The sequence below is a fragment of the Podarcis liolepis genome, assembly GCF_965112155.1.
Source record: "Podarcis liolepis genome assembly, chromosome: 2".
Classification (NCBI taxonomy): Eukaryota; Metazoa; Chordata; class Lepidosauria; order Squamata; family Lacertidae; genus Podarcis; species Podarcis liolepis.
This window is the reverse complement of record NC_139555.1, coordinates 62,164,357-62,186,133: the sequence shown is the minus strand read 5'-3', so window position 1 is coordinate 62,186,133 and position 21,777 is coordinate 62,164,357. Positions and strand designations below refer to the sequence as shown.

The window sequence follows — 21,777 nt, the reverse complement described above, 5'->3', positions numbered from 1 at the left end:
CCATTATAGGAAAATAGCTAGTCTTTTGGCCTTCAATACTTTTGCTAATGGAATTGATATAATTTTCCAGAACATTAGGAAAGTCTCCTGTCTATGAACAGGTCACTAGATGCAGCTCTAGGTCCCACTATTTAAATTTCTTTGTTTCATTTGATACCAGTTCAAGTAGAGGAAGAACCAAAAGTTGCTGGTTTTCCCACTGAGCGACAGAGTGGCTCTGCTTCCTTTCTTCTTCCTCTGTGACAGTCTGATGGAATGGCTGCTACTAAATGACCGCTGATGCGGGGAGAAGCCTGGTGGAGCTGGTTTCTCAGCAGAGCTAATGGAATGGCCCTGCTTCCCTCCTTCATTGCAACCTGATGGAATGTCTGTTACAAGACAACAAACGAGGAATAAACTTCCCAGGGTTAATTGATTTCATTTGATGAATGAATTTCTAACCAGCCTTTCAGTTTACAAAAAGGATTCCCTAGAGCACAGACTGAAAGCCACTGCTATGTAGTTTCTGAAATAGAAGAAAGCAGGACTATGTGAATAGGAGGAATAGGCTTATAACACCAGAATAGTTAATTTCCGATCATAGGTTAGAAGACCAATTGAAGGCAATAGGAATTAAATCTAGATGATGGACGTTGTGCATACCCTGCATGGTTTTGTACCGCAGAATTTGTTAAATATTATATTGGTTTAATTGCACTAACCAGCAGCTGTGTTGACATTTTGTGGACCACTGCATATATCATTAAAGGAACTGGAGGTATCCTTCCACAGATGATCTGCAAAGGTCAGCAGAACAGATCCATCTTAGAGTGGGCTTGTCCACGTTGGAGCATTACTTAGCTCTTAATCCACCCCCCACCAATTCAAATTAGACTGGAGTAGTCTTTCCCATTCATACTAGCAGGCATTCTCTTTTGCATTTGTTGTAGCCTTCTAATTTCTTGATTTTATTATGCCAGTTAAGCACTGACAGGACACGCATGCAGGTAGCTATATGTGCACCTTGTTTTGTTTTGTTGTTTCTTGTGCAATTTTCTAGTTCTGTGCAAATCTGAGGGATCAAAAGAATATCAAAAGAATAAAGTATCAAAAGAATATATATATACACACACACACACACACACACAAAATATCAAAAGAATATATATATACACACACACACACACACATATACATATACATATACATATACATATACATATACATATACATATACATGTGAATGACTAGGCTCCTGACTCACTACTACTAGGATGCTGGAAAAGAAATGAAATCAATTGTAAATTTCAGCACCCACTTTTCAGATGGCTGCCCAATTTAATTGGTGTAGAAATTTTTCATGTGCTTTCTTTGTGCAATTTTCTGGTTTAGTGCAAATCTGTGGGATCAAAGGCTGGGGGTGGGGTGGGGTGGGGAATCCTGCATTCAGGAGTGCACCACAAACAGTTACGGGCACAGCTGGAAAAGCAATGAAAGCACCAAGGAAGTAGCAGGCATGGAAAGGGCAGTGGCAGAAAGTGAAAATTGATTTACCCATCCAAAACACACCAAAACAAATGATCTGAAACCCTGAGTGAAGTGGTTTGCAGCCAAATTTTCCCCAGTTTATCACAGTATCCCCGTATTGCGTAAACCTAAATTTACAGGGGGAAAGCACTGAGATTGGTGTTGTTTGAGGGTGACATCATGTGGACTAAGCAGATTAAATGGGAATGCAAACAGCTGCAAACACACTGAACTGTAGTGTGGACAAGCCTAGTGGTCCCACCCATACATTTCTCATCTGTTGCTTTTCCTATAGTTTGCACTACATCTGCAATCCTCTCTTTAAACAGGGACAAAAGATGGCATTTGTCTGGTGTACACCTCTTTGTTCCTGTCCTTGGCTTCTCCAAAATTCTGTGTCAGGTCATTATGCACCATCTGTTTGTGTATGGCTACTAACCCCCTTTCAACCTACTTCCCTGTAAGCAGAATGGCAGCACATAAATAAAGTTTGCTGCCCCTGATTTAACCCTTTTTATTGAGGGGAGTGTCTCAGTGCAACAGCAACATTTCAGTAGGGGAAGTGGTGAATGGAGATCACAGGACAATACTGAATGATAAGCAAACTATCAGTGGAAACAAAATGAAGAGATAGGAGAAACTGGACAAAAATTGAATGGGTGGTGCAAACATACCCTTAAATATTTCATCATGCAATTCCCCAGAGCATAAGAATGAGCATCCTCTTCCTTCCTGGAAGGTTGGTAAGAAGCTGAGAAGTCTTGCGTTTCCACATTTTAAATGTCATTCATGTTGCCCATTCTGTTTCTTTACCAGACGGTCAGCAAACTTATCATCCAAGAAGCCAACGTTTCTGTCATGTACAAGTGTGCAGCCTCTAACAAAGTTGGCCGTGATGAACGGCTCATCTATTTCTATGTAACTAGTGAGTATCATAAAGAATGTATGTTGGGGGGGGGTGTCAGTCCTTTGTCTTTGCATCTGACCTTCGCTCACAGACCCTTTGAATGGTTCATGAGTGTTTTTAAAAGCATTACTGCCATGATGTGCTCACAATCAGACAGCACTCTCTCTCTCTCTCTCTCTCTCTCTCTCTCTCTCTCTCTCTGTGTGTGTGTGTGTGTGTGTGTTTGTTTGTTTCTATGGCCTCCTCAGGGACCGAAGATACATATCACTGGAAGACATGGACCTTTTAATAAGGGCTAGTGGTGAATTAATTTTTTTCTCAGATTTCAAAATCTGTACAGTTTCAGATTATCAGATTTTTAATAATATAGGAGTTCCCTCAAACTTTGTCAAAACATTGAGTTTGAGGGTAAATCTCTAACTTTGGTTCTTATAGTTTAGTCAGCAGAGCCACACATTTGCCACCTCAATTTGTCTTTCATTATCATGATCAAAATTTGAGCTTTGTAGCTGAAAGATGAGTTTTCAAATTGGGATTTCACAGAATCATAGAATTGTAGAGTTGGAAGGAACCCCCAGGGTCATCTAGTCCAACCCCCTGCAGTGCAGGAATCTCAACTAAAGCATCCTTAACAGATAGCCATCCAACCTCTGCTTAAAAACTTCCAAGGAAGGAGAATCCACCGTCTGTAGAAGGAGACTGTTCCACTGTCAAGCAGCTCTTACTGTCACAAAGTTCTTCCAGACGCTTAGTTGGAATCTCCTTTCTTGTAACGTGAAGCCATTGCTTTGGGTCCTAACCTGGAGCAGGATAAAACAATCTTGCTCCATCTTCCAAGTGACAGCCCTTTAGATGTCTGAAGATGGCTATCATATCTCCTCTCACTGTCATCTTTTCAAAGCTAAGCATACCCAACTCCCTCAACTGTTCCTCATAAGGCTTGGTTTCCAGGCCCTTTTGAAAAATTCACTTTGCAGATGTTTATATTTGAGCATTCATCGTTTGATTTGCGATTTCATTTTTTCAAACTGGCTTCATCTGTAACAAAAACATGGGCCTCCACCTCCTTAGTAAAGTCTGCATCCAGAATAAAACATATCCACTATGAGATGTTAAAAAGCCAGGCTGGTTTCCACTGCAAATAAGAGTATGCAAGAGATGTCCTGGAGCTAGAAAAGAGAAAATACAAACTCAGTTCCTCTCTCATGCTTCCTGTGAGCAGATATTTGCTAGTGAAGAGATCAAAGCTCTCTTCCACGAAAATGCTGGATCATGCATTTCCCAAGTGTTCCTGGTGCAGTAGCACCCCCTAGTGCCCTGTCGCTGAATAGACTCTCTGTGGTGTCCCAGTTTCATTACATATTTAGAAAGTTGGGTTTTTGTCTCTTTAACAGATTTCTTCAACCAAGTTTGGGACTACAACTCCCAGAAGCACCCAGTGGACTGTGCTATGGAGTCAGCCTCCTGACACTGGTGTCACTTCCACTTCCCAGAGTAGAGCAGCACAGTGGCAAGGTTGGGGCTGGATGATTGCACCGGTGGGAGCTCCAGAGTGGCTCTGCTGGTGTGCCAACGCAGCCCTGACCTTGCCACTCATAGTATAATAGTAAATCATAGTATAATAGTAAATTATAAATCATATTATACTAAGTCATAGTATAATAGTAGCGATTTCCTCTTATCAGTGTTTGGATTGTAGCTTTATTCATTGGTGGCTTTTTTTCATTCTTCTCTGTGTGTGGACAAAGCCAAACCTTTCATTCAGCATATTTGAAGCGACCATTGTGCATGCATTTAAATAAACACATACAAGTAAGTGGTTTCTCCCATTCCTTAACCATACAGCCTTGAGCACATAGAATAGAATTCCATAGGCATAGCCTGAGACTGGTATTTCAGCTTTTGCAATTCCGTCACACATCTGTTTCCTTGTCTTGTTTTCCTGGCAGCCATCCCAAATGGGTTTGAAATTGAATCGCAGCCTTCAGAAGAGCCCATTGAGGGGCAAGACCTGAGGCTAAGCTGCAATGCTGACAATTACACCTATGAGAACCTGCAGTGGTACCGACTCAACCTTTCGACGCTGCATGATGAAGAGGGCAACCCGCTGGTCTTGGACTGCAAGAATGTCCACCACTATGCGACAAAGATGCAAGGAGAGCTGCATTTCAAACCCAACTCCAATTATGCTGCTTTGACACTCACCATTCCAAGTATCTCACTAGAGGACGAAGGGGACTATGTGTGCGAAGTGCAAAACAGGGAGAACAGCGAAAAGCACTGCCACAAAAGATACATCTCTGTGCATGGTAAGGACCACTCTGAAAGTACTCGTCAGGTTAGTTGGCAGGACTTCATGATGCTGAAAGATGTATGGAAAAGAGAATGTTTGGCCATGACAAAGCAGTGGTAGCACTGGCTATAGGGAATTGCAGCCACTAGGCTGCAGCCTAGATTGAGATATAATCTTTGGGCCACAGATTGATCCAGAAGGCACTTCTTTTTTGGATCATATATTCTTGTTAGAATCCTGAGACAACATAGTTTGCACCAAAAGAAATAACAAGGGTAGGTGCTAGCCCTAATAGCTGGAGAAACATCAAGAAAAGGAGAAACTTAGACTAGGCGAAAGTAATAATTCCAATGCCAAATAAAATTATGTCCATTCATATGTCTGGTTTATTATTTCTGTATTTTTATGAGGCTGACTCATGGTTTAAAATGCCCAGTTTTACAATAATAAGGTTCATAGTGGTCCTGAACACGCCAGGAGTCTCATACTGGCAACAGCAGGAATCTTGTTAAACTTCTTACTAACATTTCAAATATTGTTTCATGATTAACAAAATGCCCCCTGTCACAGCTGTAGTCCAGCTATATCAGAAGGACCAAATGTTTCCCACTCCTGCTATAGAGTGTTTCTTCTTTACTGTTCTGCCAAATTGTTGTTGTTTTTTTGGTTGATCACCTTCATTTACCATAACGTCCCTCTTTTAGCTCTAGAGGTCCCCAGGTTGAAGCAAAACCTGTCAAACATCTTGGTGAATGTGAGTGATTCCATAGAGATGCGCTGTAAAGTGGATGGCACACACATTCCAAACATCAGCTGGTATAAGGATGAGAAGCTTGTAGAAGAGGTCTCAGGTATGGCTGGTTGAAGATATTCATGGGGGAGGGAATGAGTGGCACATGAATTTTCCTGCTTCCTAGTGGAGCCTTGCAAGGCTCTGGGTTGGGATATTCAAATTCAAATTCAGGCTGGGTTGTATGCCCAGGCAACGGTGTGTTGGTGCATCTAGTTCAATAACATTCCAGGTGCCTTACCAACACAAGTACATTGGCGTAGCCAGTGTGATGTTGTGAACAAGTGTTAGATTTGTACAAGGAAATCCCACCCAGCTATCAAGCTCTTAGGAAGATTTTGGATCAGTTGCTTTCTCTCATCTTACCCTTCCTCACTGGGTTGTTTTGATGATAAAATGAGAGTGGAGAACAACTCATGTGTGCCTACTAGAGCAAGGGTGTAATTAATTAATAAAGACTTTCCATACTTCTTGCTTTGCTTCCTCTGTGTACATATATCTGCAAACCTATACCAAGAGGCATTATCAGTTATAGCTGTAATTAATGCACAGGAGCAGAGCAATTATAAAAGTTTATGCTACTGTAAAGATTGTGAAGATGTTTCCGAAGAACAAGCAGGCAACACAGATGTTATTCCTGCAGTTTGATTTAAGCCGCCTCTTCCCCACAAAATAATTACTTGCATCTTCATTTTAAACTTAAATTGAATTACATTTATATGAATTACATTTATATCCTACCTTTCTTCCGCTGTGGAATCCCAGGCACCATACATGTGGAATCCTTGTGGTCACCCATCCAGGTACTGACCATACCCAGACCTGCTTAGCTTCAGTGTCATGTGGCCTCATGTACCTTCAGCCCATCCCTTGGGAAATATGGGCAGCAATCCCAAATGCATGTAAAGGAACCACAGGCAATGCTTGAGCAGTCACTTCTGTTTTTGCTACTGAAATTCTGATAACTATGGGGTAGGATAAGATTAAACAGCTTACCTCATCAGTTGTGTGCTTAAAAGCTACAGGAAAATATTTGACTACATGGGCAGTTCCCATTCACCAAAGTAAATGGTGCATTTGGACCCCAGTTTCATTCTACTGACCTGCAGTGGCAAACCAATCAATTTTAAAATCTTTCTTAGAGAAGATTTATGCCATAAAGATCATGGAGAAAACAATTTGTTCTATGGTTTGTTACTTTACCATTAATGTGTGTCATGTTATGCTCTTTGACCACTGAAAACCTCCACAAGCTTTTTTTATCTGTATAGCCTTCAGGAGCTATCTAACTAGTTTCTGACTTTTATCCATAATGAGGTGGGCTAAAATAAATTCCAAAAGAAAATTGGGAATTGTAAGAGCTGCAAAAATTAAGAGTTGCAGAACTGTGGATTATGAAGCCACAACCTGTGATTTGTTTATATCTCCGTACTGGCACACTGCATTTTGTGAAAATTGCGTACTGCATCTGGGGGCTACTCTTTCACAAATATTACTTCATTGCTGGGGGATGAGGCATATGAAAGTGACCAAGTGCTGATTACAACAGCATGTGGCGAGCAGTGGTGAAAAGGACTGGTCCCAGTTTTATTTCCATACACTAATTTTAGTCCAGGCTTCCGCTTTGAACTAGGCCAGAGGCCTGAGGATCCCAGCCCTCCCTAGACACCACTAGTTCACACCTGAAAGCCCTTCCCCTTCTGCCTGTTTCAGGAATTGACCTGGCAGATTCCAATCAGAGGCTGAGTATCCAGAGGGTGAGAGAAGAGGATGCTGGCCTTTACCTGTGCAGTGTCTGCAATGCCAAGGGTTGTGTGAATTCCTCCGCCAGTGTCTCTGTAGAAGGTACTCTTACTAACTTCAACCCCCTAAGCCTGTAGAGGGAAATGTTATTTGAAAAGAAAGCAAAAGAAAGAAAGAGGGATCCCATCAGAATAAAGGCCATGCCAAGACAACAGTACAAGATTCATCTTCCTTAACCCAAACTATTAAAAAGAAATCATATTCTCCTATATTTATCCCAACTGGAAGGAAATCTAGACTATTCTCAACAATGTTTCCTCTGCTGTCTCTTGAAAATGCCCTTGGTTTTGTCATGTGCCTGCTTTAAACTTTATTCTCTTGCTAATTCTTATGTGGTTCTTTCTGACCTGTAGGGTCGGATGACAGGACCAATGTGGAGATTGTGATCTTAATTGGGACAGGTGTCATTGCCATCTTCTTTTGGATTCTCTTAATCCTCATCTTCTGTAACATCAAGCGAGTAAGTTTCCTGTGATCCTTCCAACAGAGCCTGATTTGGTGAACAGCAAACAGAATCACGAGCAAGAGATGATCCCATAGAACCTCAGGCCTGGGGCCCAAACGTGGCCTTCAATGACTCTCTATCTTGCCCTCTACACCTCCTCACTGGCCAGTCTTCATGCTTCAAGTGTGGTTTTGCTTGGCTGGAAAGTGTCCTTGAACTCTGATAGTGCCTTTTGCTAGCCTTAACGGACAAGAGAGAGAGCTGTACAAGTTTATGTAGAAACTAGCCTATTACACAAAGGTCAAAATCCACCCACTACTAGCATGTGGCCCTTGAAATGTTGCCCAGAAGGGAATGTGGCCCTTGGGATAAAAAAGGTTCCCCGTTCCTGCCATAGGATGGCTTTGTCTCCCTTCTCTACATTCCCACTGCCTTATGTTTGCAGTTTGCCCCATTCACCTAAGGTAGAGAAGTATCTGGTTTCCAGCAGAATGAGAAATCACCTTGGTAACCACCGCTGAATACAGATTGCATTGCCATGGGAGGGTAACCAAGGAAAGGTGGTATATAAATGTAAAAAATAAATTAGGGCTCTCCTTTTTTAAATAACTGCAGACCCATACAATCATAGAATTGTAGAGTTAGTTTCCTTTGTTTCAGCAGTCTGGTTAGTTTAGCTGAAGGATGAACCCTTGTTGTGTACAATTTCTTGTGAAGGAAATGATTTAGAGGGAAATGGATAAAATTGCAATATATCCTGAGCTAATAGTAACAGTTTTCTTTCAACTGGGATGGGGGGACTGAGACATGGATGTTGAAATGTCAGACCATGTACTTCCCCCTTTTGCTTTGTCAAGCAAAGCCCAATGTATAGGTTCAAGACACGAGGAAAATTGCACAGTAATAGGGGCCCGTTGCAAAACAACAGATTTACCAGCATCTCTCCCTCCCCGCAGCCTGCTCATGCAGATATCAAGACGGGCTACCTTTCTATTATCATGGACCCAGGTGAAGTTCCCTTGGATGAGCAATGTGAATACCTGCCCTACGATTCCAGCAAATGGGAATTCCCTCGGGAGCGACTTCGACTCAGTAAGGTTCAGCATGTTGTTTGCTGCTAAGTGAAGAATATGTTTAGTTCTCTCCCCCCCCCCTCCTTTCCAGCTTGCCATTACAAATCCAATTGCCATTTATGAAAGTTGGTTTGCACCACAAAATAACTAAAAGAAGCCATTGTCTATTCAGTCTCAGAACGCAGCACATTCTAGAACAGCCCATGCACCCAGCCTCTGTAGGGCTGCCAGAAATGCAGGCATTGGTGGAACGATTATGAAGTTCTCATACCTATGCAGTATAGCCTCACCTTTCCCGTGCGCTCTGGTCAACAGCAACAAAAACGACACCTCATTTTCAGCTATCTGTTTCCTTCCTCTGCTTTGTTGACTCTGCGTCTGTCTCACTTCCTCCCCTCTCTCTAAAAATACAGCCACCTGGAGATGGTGAAAATGCCATTCTTTCCTCTTCCTTTTTTCACACCTTTTCTTCTTTTTTGTCCCAGTTTCCTGTTTTGTTTTGATCCCATTCAATGACTGTTACAGTCATTACATGAAATGAGTTCATCTAACTGCACCCTGGCCATTTTTTTTTAAACGCTGTCTCTCTTCTCCCCCCAAAAAAACTTTCTTTTTTCAGGTAAAGTCCTGGGCCATGGAGCCTTTGGGAAAGTGATGGAAGCCTCTGCATTTGGAATTAATAAGAGTAACAGCTGTGAGACAGTGGCAGTAAAAATGCTCAAAGGTAGGCGTGGTAAATGACATCAAAGTTAATTTGGTTATTTTTTTCTTTCTGGAAGTCCATTTCTCCATGATTTAAGCAAATCCCTCATCATCTCCCAACCCTAACCCCCAATATGTGCTTCTGCCAGCAGGATCCACTAAGCTGATCTTCCTCTGTAGAAGTAATTAGCTACAGCCTTTTCTGAATCTTCAGTTTCTTAGCCTTTGACTGTTTGTCAGTCAGTAACTGCTAAACAGTGTCCCATTCCTCCCAATACAGCTGGGCAGGGAGTAAGGGGAAGGTGGCCTTCTTCAAACAGAGCTGACCTACAGAGGCTCTAAAAGTCAGATCAACATCAGATCCAATAAAATGAGGGCAGAGAGGATTCTCCATAACCCGTTAATATAGATGACCCAAGTGATAACTTACTATAGCATGCATGGAACCAGTTGGTGAGCCAGCTGTTTATATTGGTAAAAACCATTTTGTTATTGGATTATCAGATGGGTACTCAATACCATGGTAAGTTACCACTAGGTAAACTGTCATCTCTGTTCTCCCAGGGAGCCAATGAGTCTCAGAACAAAATGTTACAGTGCCCAAATATTGATTACAGGAGAGAAAAAGTTCAGCTGAGATAATGTAGATGATAACAAGGAGGAAACAGATGTAAGTGACATACTTTAATGGAACAACAATAGAATAGTTATCTCAGTAGACAAGAATAGCGTTGCTCAGATTCTCCAGGTAGGAAGCTTCATATAGCAGCTGTTCAGGGAAACCACTTGGTATACCTTGCGCTGTCAGAATTAACCACAGTGCTGCAGTCAGGCATTAAGCTGTGGTTCCATCTGTTACAATCAGAACCAAAAAGAATCCAAATCCCTTGAAATTAGAGCTTTCCATAAATGTTTGTAGTCATAATTTCAAATGGCCAAGAGCAATTCAGGTAGGGATTTCTGCAAAGGCCACCCAATGTTCCTGTTCCATCTCCAGGGCTTGTGGACATCCACACTTGGCTTAGGGGACATGGGGGTGGGGGTGGGAAGTCTGGCTGCATGAGTAGAACTTAGCACTACACTGAATTCCACCCCATATTTATAATTATTTTTCTTAAGCTTTCTTAAGTTTTACTTATATAATAGCAGAGCATGACACATTTTAATGTACTGGCACTGCTGTACAGGCCCAGTGAATGTATGATGGTGGCTGCATTGTATGGCATTCCTAAAGTTCAAGCCTATACGTCTTTTCTTAGAAGCAAGTCCCATTGAGTTTAGTGTGAGTACATTTGCTCCCAATGTACTGAGCTGAAAGAGGCAGATGTTTGAATAACAAAGCCTCTGCTGCACTGGTGTCAACAAACAAAAAAGAACTTACTGTCAAGAGAAGTTGTCCATGCTATGTAGTTGCAAAGACTACGCTTTCCTCTCCTCTCTCTTAGAAGATGGGATGCTGAATGAAGAAATTAATATTTTGTTTTGGATGAATCATATCAAGCTTTGCAAAGTAACATTTGCAAACAATTTCTTAAGGCAAGCTATATCTATCTATCTATCATCTATATCTATCTATCATCTATCTATCTATCTATCATCTATCTATCTATCTATCTATCATCTATCTATTATCTATCTATCTATCATCTATCATCTATCTATCATCTATCTATCTATCATCTATCTATCTATTTATCATCTATCTCAGGAATGGTTTTGGGTGACAGATATGTGCTATCTAGAATGCTAGAAGTGGCAATTAAGGGATAATTTTAACATTGTTTTCAGAGGGAGCTACTGCAAGTGAACACAAAGCGCTTATGTCAGAGCTGAAGATCCTCATCCATATTGGAAACCATCTGAATGTGGTTAACCTGCTGGGTGCCTGCACCAAACCTAACGGTAAATATTGCAGCCAAAGCCGGGGAGGAGGGGATTAACAGTGTGGTTAGAAATGTGGTTAGAAAGACATGGCACCAGCTTGGGATAGAAATAGCCACAACTCTATTGGCACAGGCATTGGGCATGGATCCTGAATCAGCTAACCCAACTACCGACTGATATCGCCATCAGAGTCATACAAGGTGAGAGGATAGCCTCCACTGATGCAAATCTAACAAGGAAATCCCACCAGGATGCCATTCAGGATGTTCTGTGGTCCAGGTTTTTGGACAGAACCCTACCCCCTTTACCAGATTGCCTTGAGTTTAGCCTGATATTTGGTGGGTGGAAAACCTACCCAGCCCAAGCTTTTGTCTAAGGAGCCAACCCAATGCCTTTTTTCACAAAAGTGACAATTGCTATGAGGAAGGCAAAAAAACCCAAACTGGCCCGATACATCTGCAGGAAAATTCCTTCCTGCTCATGAATACGACGACTGAGAAATTCAACAGCAGGGTCCTGTACATGCGCTGCCCTTTTCCCATTGGGCAAAGCCACAAAATACAGAGAGGGTGGGTGGGATATCCGTTCCGGACTGTGCTGCTGGATAGTAATGCAGTCAACTTTTATGCCTCGCTGACATTAGCTAGATGTGTGGGGTGATGACCTCCCACCCTTGGTCTTCCTAGTGCTTCCCCAGGCCTCAACTGCTGCCACTGTCTTGATCACCTTGCATGTAAAATAAAAATGGTACGAGAGCCATCCCACATTGTCCCTGTACAGCAGGATAGGGAACCTCAGGCACAGAGGTCAAATATGGCCCTTCAGGCCTCTCTGTCTGTTCCTTGAGACACTCTTGATGCCACATTGCCCCTGCTCTGCCTCCTCCTTGAATGCTTTTACCAGGCTATAATGTATATTTGAATTCTGATCATGCTTCTTGCTCACCCTGATGGGGCGTGTGTCAATAAATTAACATTTGTTGCTCCACCCACTTTTGCTCCTGGCCCCACCCACCACTCCCTGTGGCCTTCATAAGCTTGTCTAGAGCGAAACGCAGCTAGAAGCACAGGGTATATACCATGTGGATAGTATGGTGTGAAAGACAAAGCAATCCAAATTTCTTACGCATAAGCCTGTCTGAAAGAAACACACTTTCTTCTTGACTTCTCTACTGCAGGTCCCCTCATGGTTATTGTTGAATTCTGTAAATATGGAAACCTCTCCAATTATCTGCGGACCAAACGGGAAGGATTCAGTCCTTATAGGGTATGTGACTGACATTATCTTGGCAATAATTATAACTCTGTTTTCATAGGATAGGCTGAACATCATCATCATCATATCATTGAAGAAAAATCACTTGCTTAAGCATGTTTCAGTCCCTCTGAACACTATGGCTTGGTGTGTAAATAAAAAGGCTGAGGTGCCAGCTAGATGTGATGTTTGGACATAGTTCTGATGTACAACTGTAAAGTGGCAGAAACAATCTAGAGTAGAGGAGGAGGAGCTGGAAAATTGCTGCTGCTTCCCCTGCCCTTACCCACAGGTTTTGCCTCCTTTACTGTGTCCCCCAATCATGTTTTTCCTCGCTAGGCCCACATTCAGTCTAGGGGCCTGCGCTGGAGAAAGGAGATGAAGGGGGTTGTGGTGTTAAGAGCGACCGGACAAACCAGGATCCAGCATCCTCCTTCACCTGCTCTGATCTTTCTGCTTCACACTTTCCCCTGCCAGGAGGCCCATAGGCAGCATACCTCCAAATGTCAGTTGCAGGAGAACAACAGTCATAGAAGGATGCTGCTCACATGCCCTGTTTTTGCAGCCTTCCCAGGGGCATCTGGTAGGCTGCTGGAATAGATGGACATTTGTTCAGGGCTCTCCTGATGTTCACCATAATACTTTACAGCTCAGTAACAAATGAGCCTTCTGACACCTGGGTCTGCTTCTCCGCTTCTAGTCAGTCGCTCCTAAGTGGAGGATAGAGCTTCTGGGCTGCTTAACCTGAGCTGAGATTGAATCACTGCAGCATAAGCATGAAGACTTTTCCACACTTCCACTTGTGCCATGCCTAAAAAGTACAGATTCAAGCAGTTTTCCCCTGGTCCAAAGGAAAACCCAGTGTTTAGCAATGGATCGGAACAAATGGCAATCTGAGGGAAACCCAAATCGCTGTTTGCTCAGATTGAGCACTAAAAAGCGGTTTTCCTTAGGGGAAAGCAGCGGGACCAGGGGAGGTGTGGATAAGCCCACAGTCTGCCTCATGGTAATCCTTGTGATGGGGTGTGCTTCCTAGGAAAAATCTCCCCGACTACGCGTCCAAGTTCGTTCTATCGTGGAAGCTGTCAGAGCAGACAGAAGGAGTCGGTCTGGTACCACTGACAGTGCAATTCTTAATAGACTTCTGATGAACAAGAGCCAGGCAGCACCACCGCCACCACTCATACAAGAAGGTAAAGAACTCACTGAATCTTCATGGGCGGAGGGGAGCAAGGAATTTAGGGAACTTGAAAGAAAGTGTGCAGGATTTCTTTAAGCACACATGAGGGTTGGGCCAGTGGCAGAGTGGATAATGTTCCCTTTTAGAGACCTGGAAGCAGATGGAAAGGGAGGGAGCCAGGCTTTATGGGTATTCATCACAGCTCACATGCAAGGTGGGAAGAACTTGAGGAACCCAAAAGAATGCACTGAAGAGGAAGCTGGGGGCATTGGTCCTTAGCGACCCTAGTCTGTGTAACAAGTGCAAAGGAGTACAGCCTGCACAGCAGTCTACACTGAGTTTATTGAGAGGTGCAAAGGGTAAGATTCCACTCTGTTCCTTGACCATAAAAATCTAGGTTAGAGAGTATGGAACAAAGTCATGGAGGGCCCTGGACCTTCCCTTGGAGGCCTTATGCTCCCTTCACCAGGCAGTCAGATGACCATATATCATGTGCAACTTAAATGTGTGCCTTGTATAGAAATTTTGAGGGCATTAAAAACATTGAATACTAACAATATTTGTAAAAATTAAAGAGGTTTATACAGCTTTACAACTGCACAAACATAAATAGTAATTGTTCTAAGTACTGCATGAGGACAGCAACAAATTCAATCAGTCATACAAAATGCATGTGCTTAATGTTGATTAGTAAATATAGATCCAATTCTCAGACCTTTCCTGTTTCTCTGTTAGTCTCCCAAAGATTTTGTAGGAGCAAAGGAATCCCTTCTAAAGAGAATGATTCCTAGGCTTTCCTAGTACAGTAAACCACTGTTCTTACCCCATGAATATATATAACTTTCCACAATAATCTACAAGAACTACCTAAAGATGATTAGCCCCTAGTCAAATGGCAAGTTTATAAATCTACAAAGGTCAGCCATCTGCAATGTCTTAATCAGGCAGTACCTCAGCCAAGTAAAATGATTTTCCTGGAGGCAGGCAGTTTTCCTATCTGTCTGACACTGAAATACAGTTTTCTTCATCAGGAAGATGTTGTTGTTGTTTAGTCGTTTAGTCGTGTCCGACACTTCGTGACCCCATGGACCAGAGCACGCCAGGCACTCCTGTCTTCCACTGCCTCCCGCAGTTTGGTCAGGAAGATACTAAGCCCTGTCTTTATTCTCAGCTATAGGCCTCACATCTGCTTGAAGTGTCTCTCATAATGAATATCTCTGTAGGTTTCAGTACCACCTTTCCATTTATGCCGAGACAATGTCCCTAGTGCAGAGTCCTCATCAATTGTATAAAGTCAGGCTGTGCTTTCAGCAACACAAATGGTTAATGATAATCATTTTTAATATTAGGCATACAGCTACACAGGCTTAAGTTCTGTTAAGCTTGTACTTAACCATGTATAGCTTTGTCTTTGATTGCCATCACTGTTCCCAGTTATCTGTCCCTACTTAGCCAGCAAGTCTAAGTTTCTCTAGGACACTCTGAAGAAAATCACTTTAGGCAAAAGCTGGCTGACCTGGAGATAGTTGTCTTTTTGACTGCCACAAACCTTCAGAATGTAACTTCCTTTCTTGCACAATTGTACAGTGGATGATTTGTGGCAGAGCCCTCTGACAATGGAAGATCTGATCTGCTACAGTTTCCAGGTGGCACGTGGTATGGAGTTTTTAGCTTCCAGAAAGGTAAGCACTCCACATACTTACCCTGACTCACCCCCACCCCCCCGTTGGTTGGTTGGTTGGTTGGTTGGTTGGTTGGTTTTGTTGTTTTTTGTTTTGTTTTGTTTTGTCTACAATCTTAACAGAGGGGATATAATAAGAGATTTATAAAACAATCTGTGGTGTGAAGAAAATGGGCAGAGAGAAGCATTTCTCCTTCTCTTGTACTAGAACTTTGAGTCATCCAGTGAAGTGGACTGACAGAAGATTCAGGATAAGTAAAAGACGGTACCACTTCACAAACTGCATAATTTGTGCTGCCACAAGGTGTGCTGATGGCCATGTACACACTTTATACACATTCAAGAAGGAGCAATCTAACCATGTTTTTAAAGCCATGGTGGATGATATTTAGTACATCCAATTTGAGAGTCAGTACCCCATAGGCTAAGAGACGCGGGTGGCACTGTGGGTTAAACCACAGAGCCTAGGGCTTGCCAATCAGAAGGTCAGCGGTTTGAATCCCCATGATGGGGTGAGCTCCCATTGTTTGGTCCCAGCTCCTGCCCACCTAGCAATTCAAAAGCACATCAAAGTGCAAGTAGATAAATAGGTACCACTCCGGCGGGAAGGTAAACGGCATTTCCGTGCGCTGTTCTGGTTCGCCAGAAGCAGCTTAGTCATGCTGGCCACATGATCCAGAAGCTGTACGCCGGCTCCCTCGGCCAATAAAGCGAGATGAGTGCCGCAACCCCAGAGTCAGTCACGACTGGACCTAATGGTCAGTGGCCCTTTACCATTACCTTTACCCTGTATGCTAATTGTGATCTTGTTCTCTGAGTATGTAGTAAAAACTGCACCATCCACAAACAAGGGGGAGGTAGTGGCATGCTTGGACAGTCACAAGGTTTGCAGAAGTACAAAAAAATCATTTGAAAAAATCCATAAAGGGAGGGGGTGGATCCCAAAACAGTCCAATGAAGACTGAGCATGGTCAGTGGAGACAACAGGATGCAGACAGATTGTTGGGGTAGAGGAACAGAAAATGAAGGGGGTGGAATGGAGTATCCTGGATAAGGGCATGGCTGACTGGAAAATTGATCCATGCTGCCATTGTGTGATTGTATTCCAATAGAGGGCTGTTGCTTTCAAGCCCTGCCTGCTCACATTGGGTGGCTTGTAAGCACTCCCCAAAGGAGCTATTACTTGTCCTGAACACAGGGATTACAGTGGTGCCTCGCAAGACGAAAAGAATCCGTTCTGTGATTCTCTTCGTCTAGCGGTGTTTTTGTCTTGCGAAGCAAGCCCATTGACAGATTAGCGGATTAGCGCTATTAGCGCTATTAGCGGCTTTTAGTGGCTTATCGGCTGATCGGATCAGCTGATTAGCGGCTTAGAAAAAGGGGGGGGGAACCCGCAGGAACTCGCAATACATTGTCGTCTTGTGAAGCAAGCCCATAGGAAATTCGTCTAGCGAAGCACCTCCAAAACAGAAAACTCTTTCATCTAGCGAGTTTTCCGTCTTGGGAGGCATTCGTCTTGTGGGGCACCACTGTACTAGAATATCTTCATAGTATCAATGATCTGCTTTTGACTTACTTTGAGAGAAAAGGCCTGAATGAAACTTCTATACTTGTTCATAGTTTCTGATACCCCATCATTTCCACACTGGAATCTATATTTCTGATGATGTCTCCCCTTTTTTCCTTTTCCTTTAGTGCATCCATAGAGACTTGGCAGCGCGCAACATCTTGCTATCAGAAAACAATGTGGTGAAGATCTGTGACTTTGGTCTGGCTCGGGACATCTATAAGGATCCTGACTATGTCAGGAAGGGCAGCGTGAGTTGTGGGTCATGGATATGGGGAACTGGAATCGGCTTTAAAAGTTTATAGTCCGTCACTGCCTTCAGTATATGTTTGCTTATGACCAGTTCTCACTGAAATACAGAGAGGATGTTTATCGTCTGTTCTTATAGTTGATACGAAGAGGAATGGAGTAGAGAAATAAAATGGTTAAGAGGCTTTGTCTAATGCACTTCCTTGGCACAAAATATGCATTTTGTTCCGTGTAAGAGACAGACAGTATAGAGGGTAGCACTTAGCCTTGCCATCTGTAGTGTAGGGCTACTTGATTTCACCTGTCATCTGCAATAAACATCATGCTTCCCTCACCTGAAAGATGTTCATATGTTTTCTATTTAGCTGTGCATCCTCAACTGAATTAAAGCCTAGGTCCCTATAACTGCATTAGCTCACAATTATTTATTGCTACACTTTGTATACAGTATTTTGAAATGTGTGCAAAACATCAGCTTTCTATATGTTGTGGAAGTATTCATAACCTCATTAAGTTAGTGAGTGAATGAAGCCCAAGCAACTAAGGATTGCAACTGCCATGATTCCTGACTATTGGCCTGGGGCTGATGGCCAGCAACATCTGGATGGCCACAGATTAACCACCTCTGATCTAGGTAGATAATATCAGACTACATCTTCCTAATCTGCACCTAAATAGATATTCACTTAATTTGGTGCCTGTCTGCATGAGCCAATATAGGATGTTCAGAGATTTTTCTGTGGGTTTTCTTATTTAGTTGCTATTAACCTTTTTCTGAGCTGTAATAGCCATTCACATTTAATTCTCTTCCATAGGCTCGTCTCCCACTAAAGTGGATGGCTCCAGAAAGCATCTTTGACAAAGTCTACACCACCCAGAGTGATGTCTGGTCATTTGGAGTCCTCCTATGGGAGATCTTCTCACTAGGTGAGCACTGATGAATAGTTGAACTCTCCCCTGGGCCACCCATACTTTTACAAGCATGTGACTTTGAAGGTAGGTTGCTGGAAGGGCCCCCTAAGTCTCCTTATTTTACCTACCTTACCACTCCAGTTGCATCTATTCTGCTAATTGTTTTGGGTTGTCATGCTTGTGCAAGGACTTCCATCTAAGCAATAGGACTCTTTCTCTCCGCATGAACCCCAACCTACCCAGATCTGTTCTGGGGGGTTCCTCTAACCATCCAGAGGAAATTGGGAGGGAGCTTGGGGGGAGGTGGAGAGAGGGAAAAGAGAGGAAGTCCCATTGAGCAGGTAGATGCAACACTTTGCTACATGTAACCTGCAGCACACTTGCTTCATGCATTACAAATCCTACTTTTGGATCTTAGCACCCCGAATGCATATCCCAGAAACCTCCTGTCTCAAATTTATCAACTAGGTTTCAATTCTATAGAATTTCTTTACAGAAAGTTAGCCTTTCCTTTTTGTGCATAGATAAAGGCCTAAACCAATATTGACTAGTTCTTGAGCAACATTTTGATTCCAGTACTTGTAGCTTTGGCCCTGTCTAAGTAGGCTACTTCAGATTCCTTAAAGTGAGTGTAAAATAACAGGTGAGACAGAGGAGCACTCACACAGTATAAGAAAAATAGGGATATCTCTGAGTTCTCTCACAGTGTAAAATTACAGATGGGGCATTTTTGCAGATGCAAGTTCTCTTTCATCTTTCCTTCATGCCCCTGCCTGACAAACTGTGGATTATCTTCTTCAGGTGCCTCCCCATACCCTGGAGTCCAGATCAATGAAGAATTTTGCCAGAGACTGAAAGATGGCACCAGGATGAGAGCTCCAGAATATGCCACTGCAGAAATGTGAGTCAGAGTACTTGAAAACATGGCCAGCAGCAAAAAATAATAATACTGTAGTCAACAAAATATAGATCCATAGAGGTTCCCAAGATCTGAAGCCTATTTTCTTCCTCTGCTTTAGCTAGTGTGCTGAAGGCTCAACATGATATAGCCATTTAAACTGTTTCATTTGCTTCTGTAGTAACACTGCTGGTGCTCAAGTCCAGCATTTACCTTAAGGAGAGGCTTTCCCTTTGCAGCAGTTTCCAAATTCTAGCTTTGTATTTGATTGACAGTTATAGGATGAAGAGATTGATCAACTTTATGCAAAGGCTTGTTCTGTTTTTCTCTGCAGTTACCGTATAATGCTAAGCTGTTGGTATGGTGATCCCAAGGAAAGACCAACATTCTCGGACTTGGTGGAGATCCTGGGGAACCTTCTTCAGGAGAATGTCCAGCATGTAAGTTCTCATTTGTAATCATAGCTCAGAAACCAGCTGCAAAAGCCAGCTATGTGCAAGGAGTTATTTCTTTGCTGAGCTGCTGAGTAAACATTTAGATACAGTGGAGATGGGGAGCCTTTTTGTCTGGCAGCCCAACTTGACAGTTGAATGTGATTAAGTTTAGAAGACTAGCATCAAATCTATTTCCTTCTCTCTCTCTCTCTCTCTCTCTCTCTCTCTCTCTCTTCAGAGAGGTTTTCCAACACACATGCTGCCCTCTTTTACCTTAGTGCCTTTCTAATAGTGCTTGGAGGAAAGCTTAAAACCAGATATTGTTTCAGAAATATACATCCTTACTTATCTTGTACCCCTTGCCTGTCTTGTATCCCAGGACATTTGGTACAATTGGACTGTGGAGTTGATGCCACCAGCAAATAGTTAAATGGGTTGGATGACAGAAGTGGGTGTCCTTACCTTTTATTTGCAAGTCAGGAGATTGGGAGATGAAAGCATTGTTTCACTTTCTGATATAAAACAGTTTGATCTATTTGCTTTCCTTATGAAATTCATCTACCCATTATTCCTCAGAAGTATGTGTCTACACAGCCATTAACGGCTATCCTCTTTTTTCCTGGAGGAGAAAATGGGAGCAGGGGGAGAACTACCGTTTATTCACTCTCATTGTTGCTGCTTCTGGCAAATTCTTCAATTTTCCTGGCACATAACTACTTATTTAAATTCCCATTAGGAAGGGAAGGATTATATCCCACTTAATGACTCTCAGAGTTCTGAAGATGACGGCTTCTCCCAGGTAGCTTCCTCCATCCAGCAGAATTCTGATGAAGAGGAATTTGACTTGAGGATGCACTGTCACAATATAGCAGCAAGGTAAGTCCCTGCTGAATCCTGAAAGAATCAAGCTGAGAGATGGCCAAACTTAGAACAAAGGCTTTTAGAAAGGCAGTATTATCTCACATCAAACATTTTTATATCATTAGGCTACGAACAATATTTTCAGCCATAACTACTTCTCATGGATGTTACGCATTTGACTTGGACCCCTGCCCTCCCCAAAATACAGTTTATCTGTTGCTTGATAATAAAACAGCAAGATTTGCTCTATACATGTCCAGATAATATACATGTGGGACAATAAATATTTTTTGCTAGACTGGAAAAGGTGGGTACCCCAAGCATTAAAAAATGGAAGGCCATTGATGCACAATATTTGTCTTCATCTTGGAGATGCAAAGTGACAGTAGCTATGGGGGTGGCATAGGAAGAGAGACATGTCATTTCCACCCAAAGCATCAACATCCCCAGTGACAGCTGGTGAATCCTGCTTCATGTTGCTACATTTAAATCACTGCTGTACTTACCAAGGTTATTCTAAGGGATAAACCAGGCACTCTATGCAATCTATGTGTAGCAGTGGAAGAATGGCAGGGGGAGTGGGATTCTTAAAATTTCCCTGCCATCCATATTCCTGTTCAAAACCAGCCCTCAACCAGCTTTTCATCCTTGAGGACTGGGAAAAGTGGCTTCTCCCAGGCTACTTTTCCTTTCCTGAAGCTACATAAATCTGTGTGCAATGTCTACTTAGGCCTTAAACATACTTCCCGAGGAGCAAGGGGAAAGGGTAATAACACATTCAGACTATGCTAGTTTTTTTCTGCAGAATTTTATGTTTTAACTGACCCAGTATTGCTGACCAGAAGAGCACAAAGTGAAGATTTCCTTATTTAATGTGTATGTTCCGCCAGTATCTTTTCTGATTCACCCTTTACTTTATGTCCTTTCCCAGATATTATAACTGTGTGTCTTTCCCTGGCTGTTTAACTGGTGGGAATCAGATAAGGTGTCCATCCAGAATAAAGACTTTTGAAGAATTTCCTATGACACAAACCATGTATAAAGCACATCCGGTGAGTGGAGCAAAGTGGTAGTAAGACAGAAGGAAAAATTGAAAAATAAACAGTTCAATGTATATTTGTCCATTACTGCAGTCTAAAGACAAGTTAAACTGTGTTTTCTGCCACACTTCAAGATTCACACAAATTGCTAACACCATGATTTATAGTTGGCATGAAAGCTAGATGTGTATTGAGGAAACTCTTCTAAAAATAGAATATAGGGACTACCCATCCTCATTATATTTAGTATTATTTTTGTGATTGGACAACATTTGGTTTGGTAAGTCTATTTCTGATG

At 42.5% G+C, this 21,777-nt stretch overlaps 1 protein-coding gene and 1 long non-coding RNA gene across 7 annotated transcripts in view; one reads left to right on the top strand and one right to left on the bottom strand.

The window, feature by feature from the left end:
- Positions 1-21,777, top strand: part of FLT4 (fms related receptor tyrosine kinase 4) — a 96,166-nt gene that overhangs the window by 62,392 nt on the left and 11,997 nt on the right. For all 5 annotated transcript variants that reach the window (XM_083487950.1, XM_083487951.1, XM_083487954.1 and 2 more), the window contains exons 12-28: positions 2,323-2,431; positions 4,363-4,722; positions 5,411-5,557; positions 7,210-7,341; positions 7,653-7,759; positions 8,701-8,836; positions 9,437-9,541; positions 11,308-11,421; positions 12,581-12,669; positions 13,694-13,850; positions 15,425-15,519; positions 17,214-17,336; positions 18,150-18,261; positions 19,048-19,147; positions 19,479-19,584; positions 20,315-20,454; positions 21,371-21,491. In XM_083487950.1, the coding sequence (XP_083344076.1) occupies positions 2,323-2,431; positions 4,363-4,722; positions 5,411-5,557; positions 7,210-7,341; positions 7,653-7,759; positions 8,701-8,836; positions 9,437-9,541; positions 11,308-11,421; positions 12,581-12,669; positions 13,694-13,850; positions 15,425-15,519; positions 17,214-17,336; positions 18,150-18,261; positions 19,048-19,147; positions 19,479-19,584; positions 20,315-20,454; positions 21,371-21,491 (2,253 nt within the window). The remainder of the gene's footprint in view (positions 1-2,322; positions 2,432-4,362; positions 4,723-5,410; positions 5,558-7,209; positions 7,342-7,652; positions 7,760-8,700; positions 8,837-9,436; positions 9,542-11,307; positions 11,422-12,580; positions 12,670-13,693; positions 13,851-15,424; positions 15,520-17,213; positions 17,337-18,149; positions 18,262-19,047; positions 19,148-19,478; positions 19,585-20,314; positions 20,455-21,370; positions 21,492-21,777) is intronic.
- LOC310699770 lies at positions 7,778-20,308 on the bottom strand. Of its 2 annotated transcripts, XR_014522233.1 has the most exons (4): positions 20,041-20,308; positions 10,901-10,975; positions 9,108-9,234; positions 7,778-7,984 (listed from the first exon to the last, which is right to left on the bottom strand). It is a non-coding gene; the product is annotated as an uncharacterized lncRNA (long non-coding RNA). The 2 variants fall into 2 exon arrangements; XR_014522234.1 differs by lacking the exons at positions 7,778-7,984; positions 9,108-9,234 and adding an exon at positions 9,569-10,371.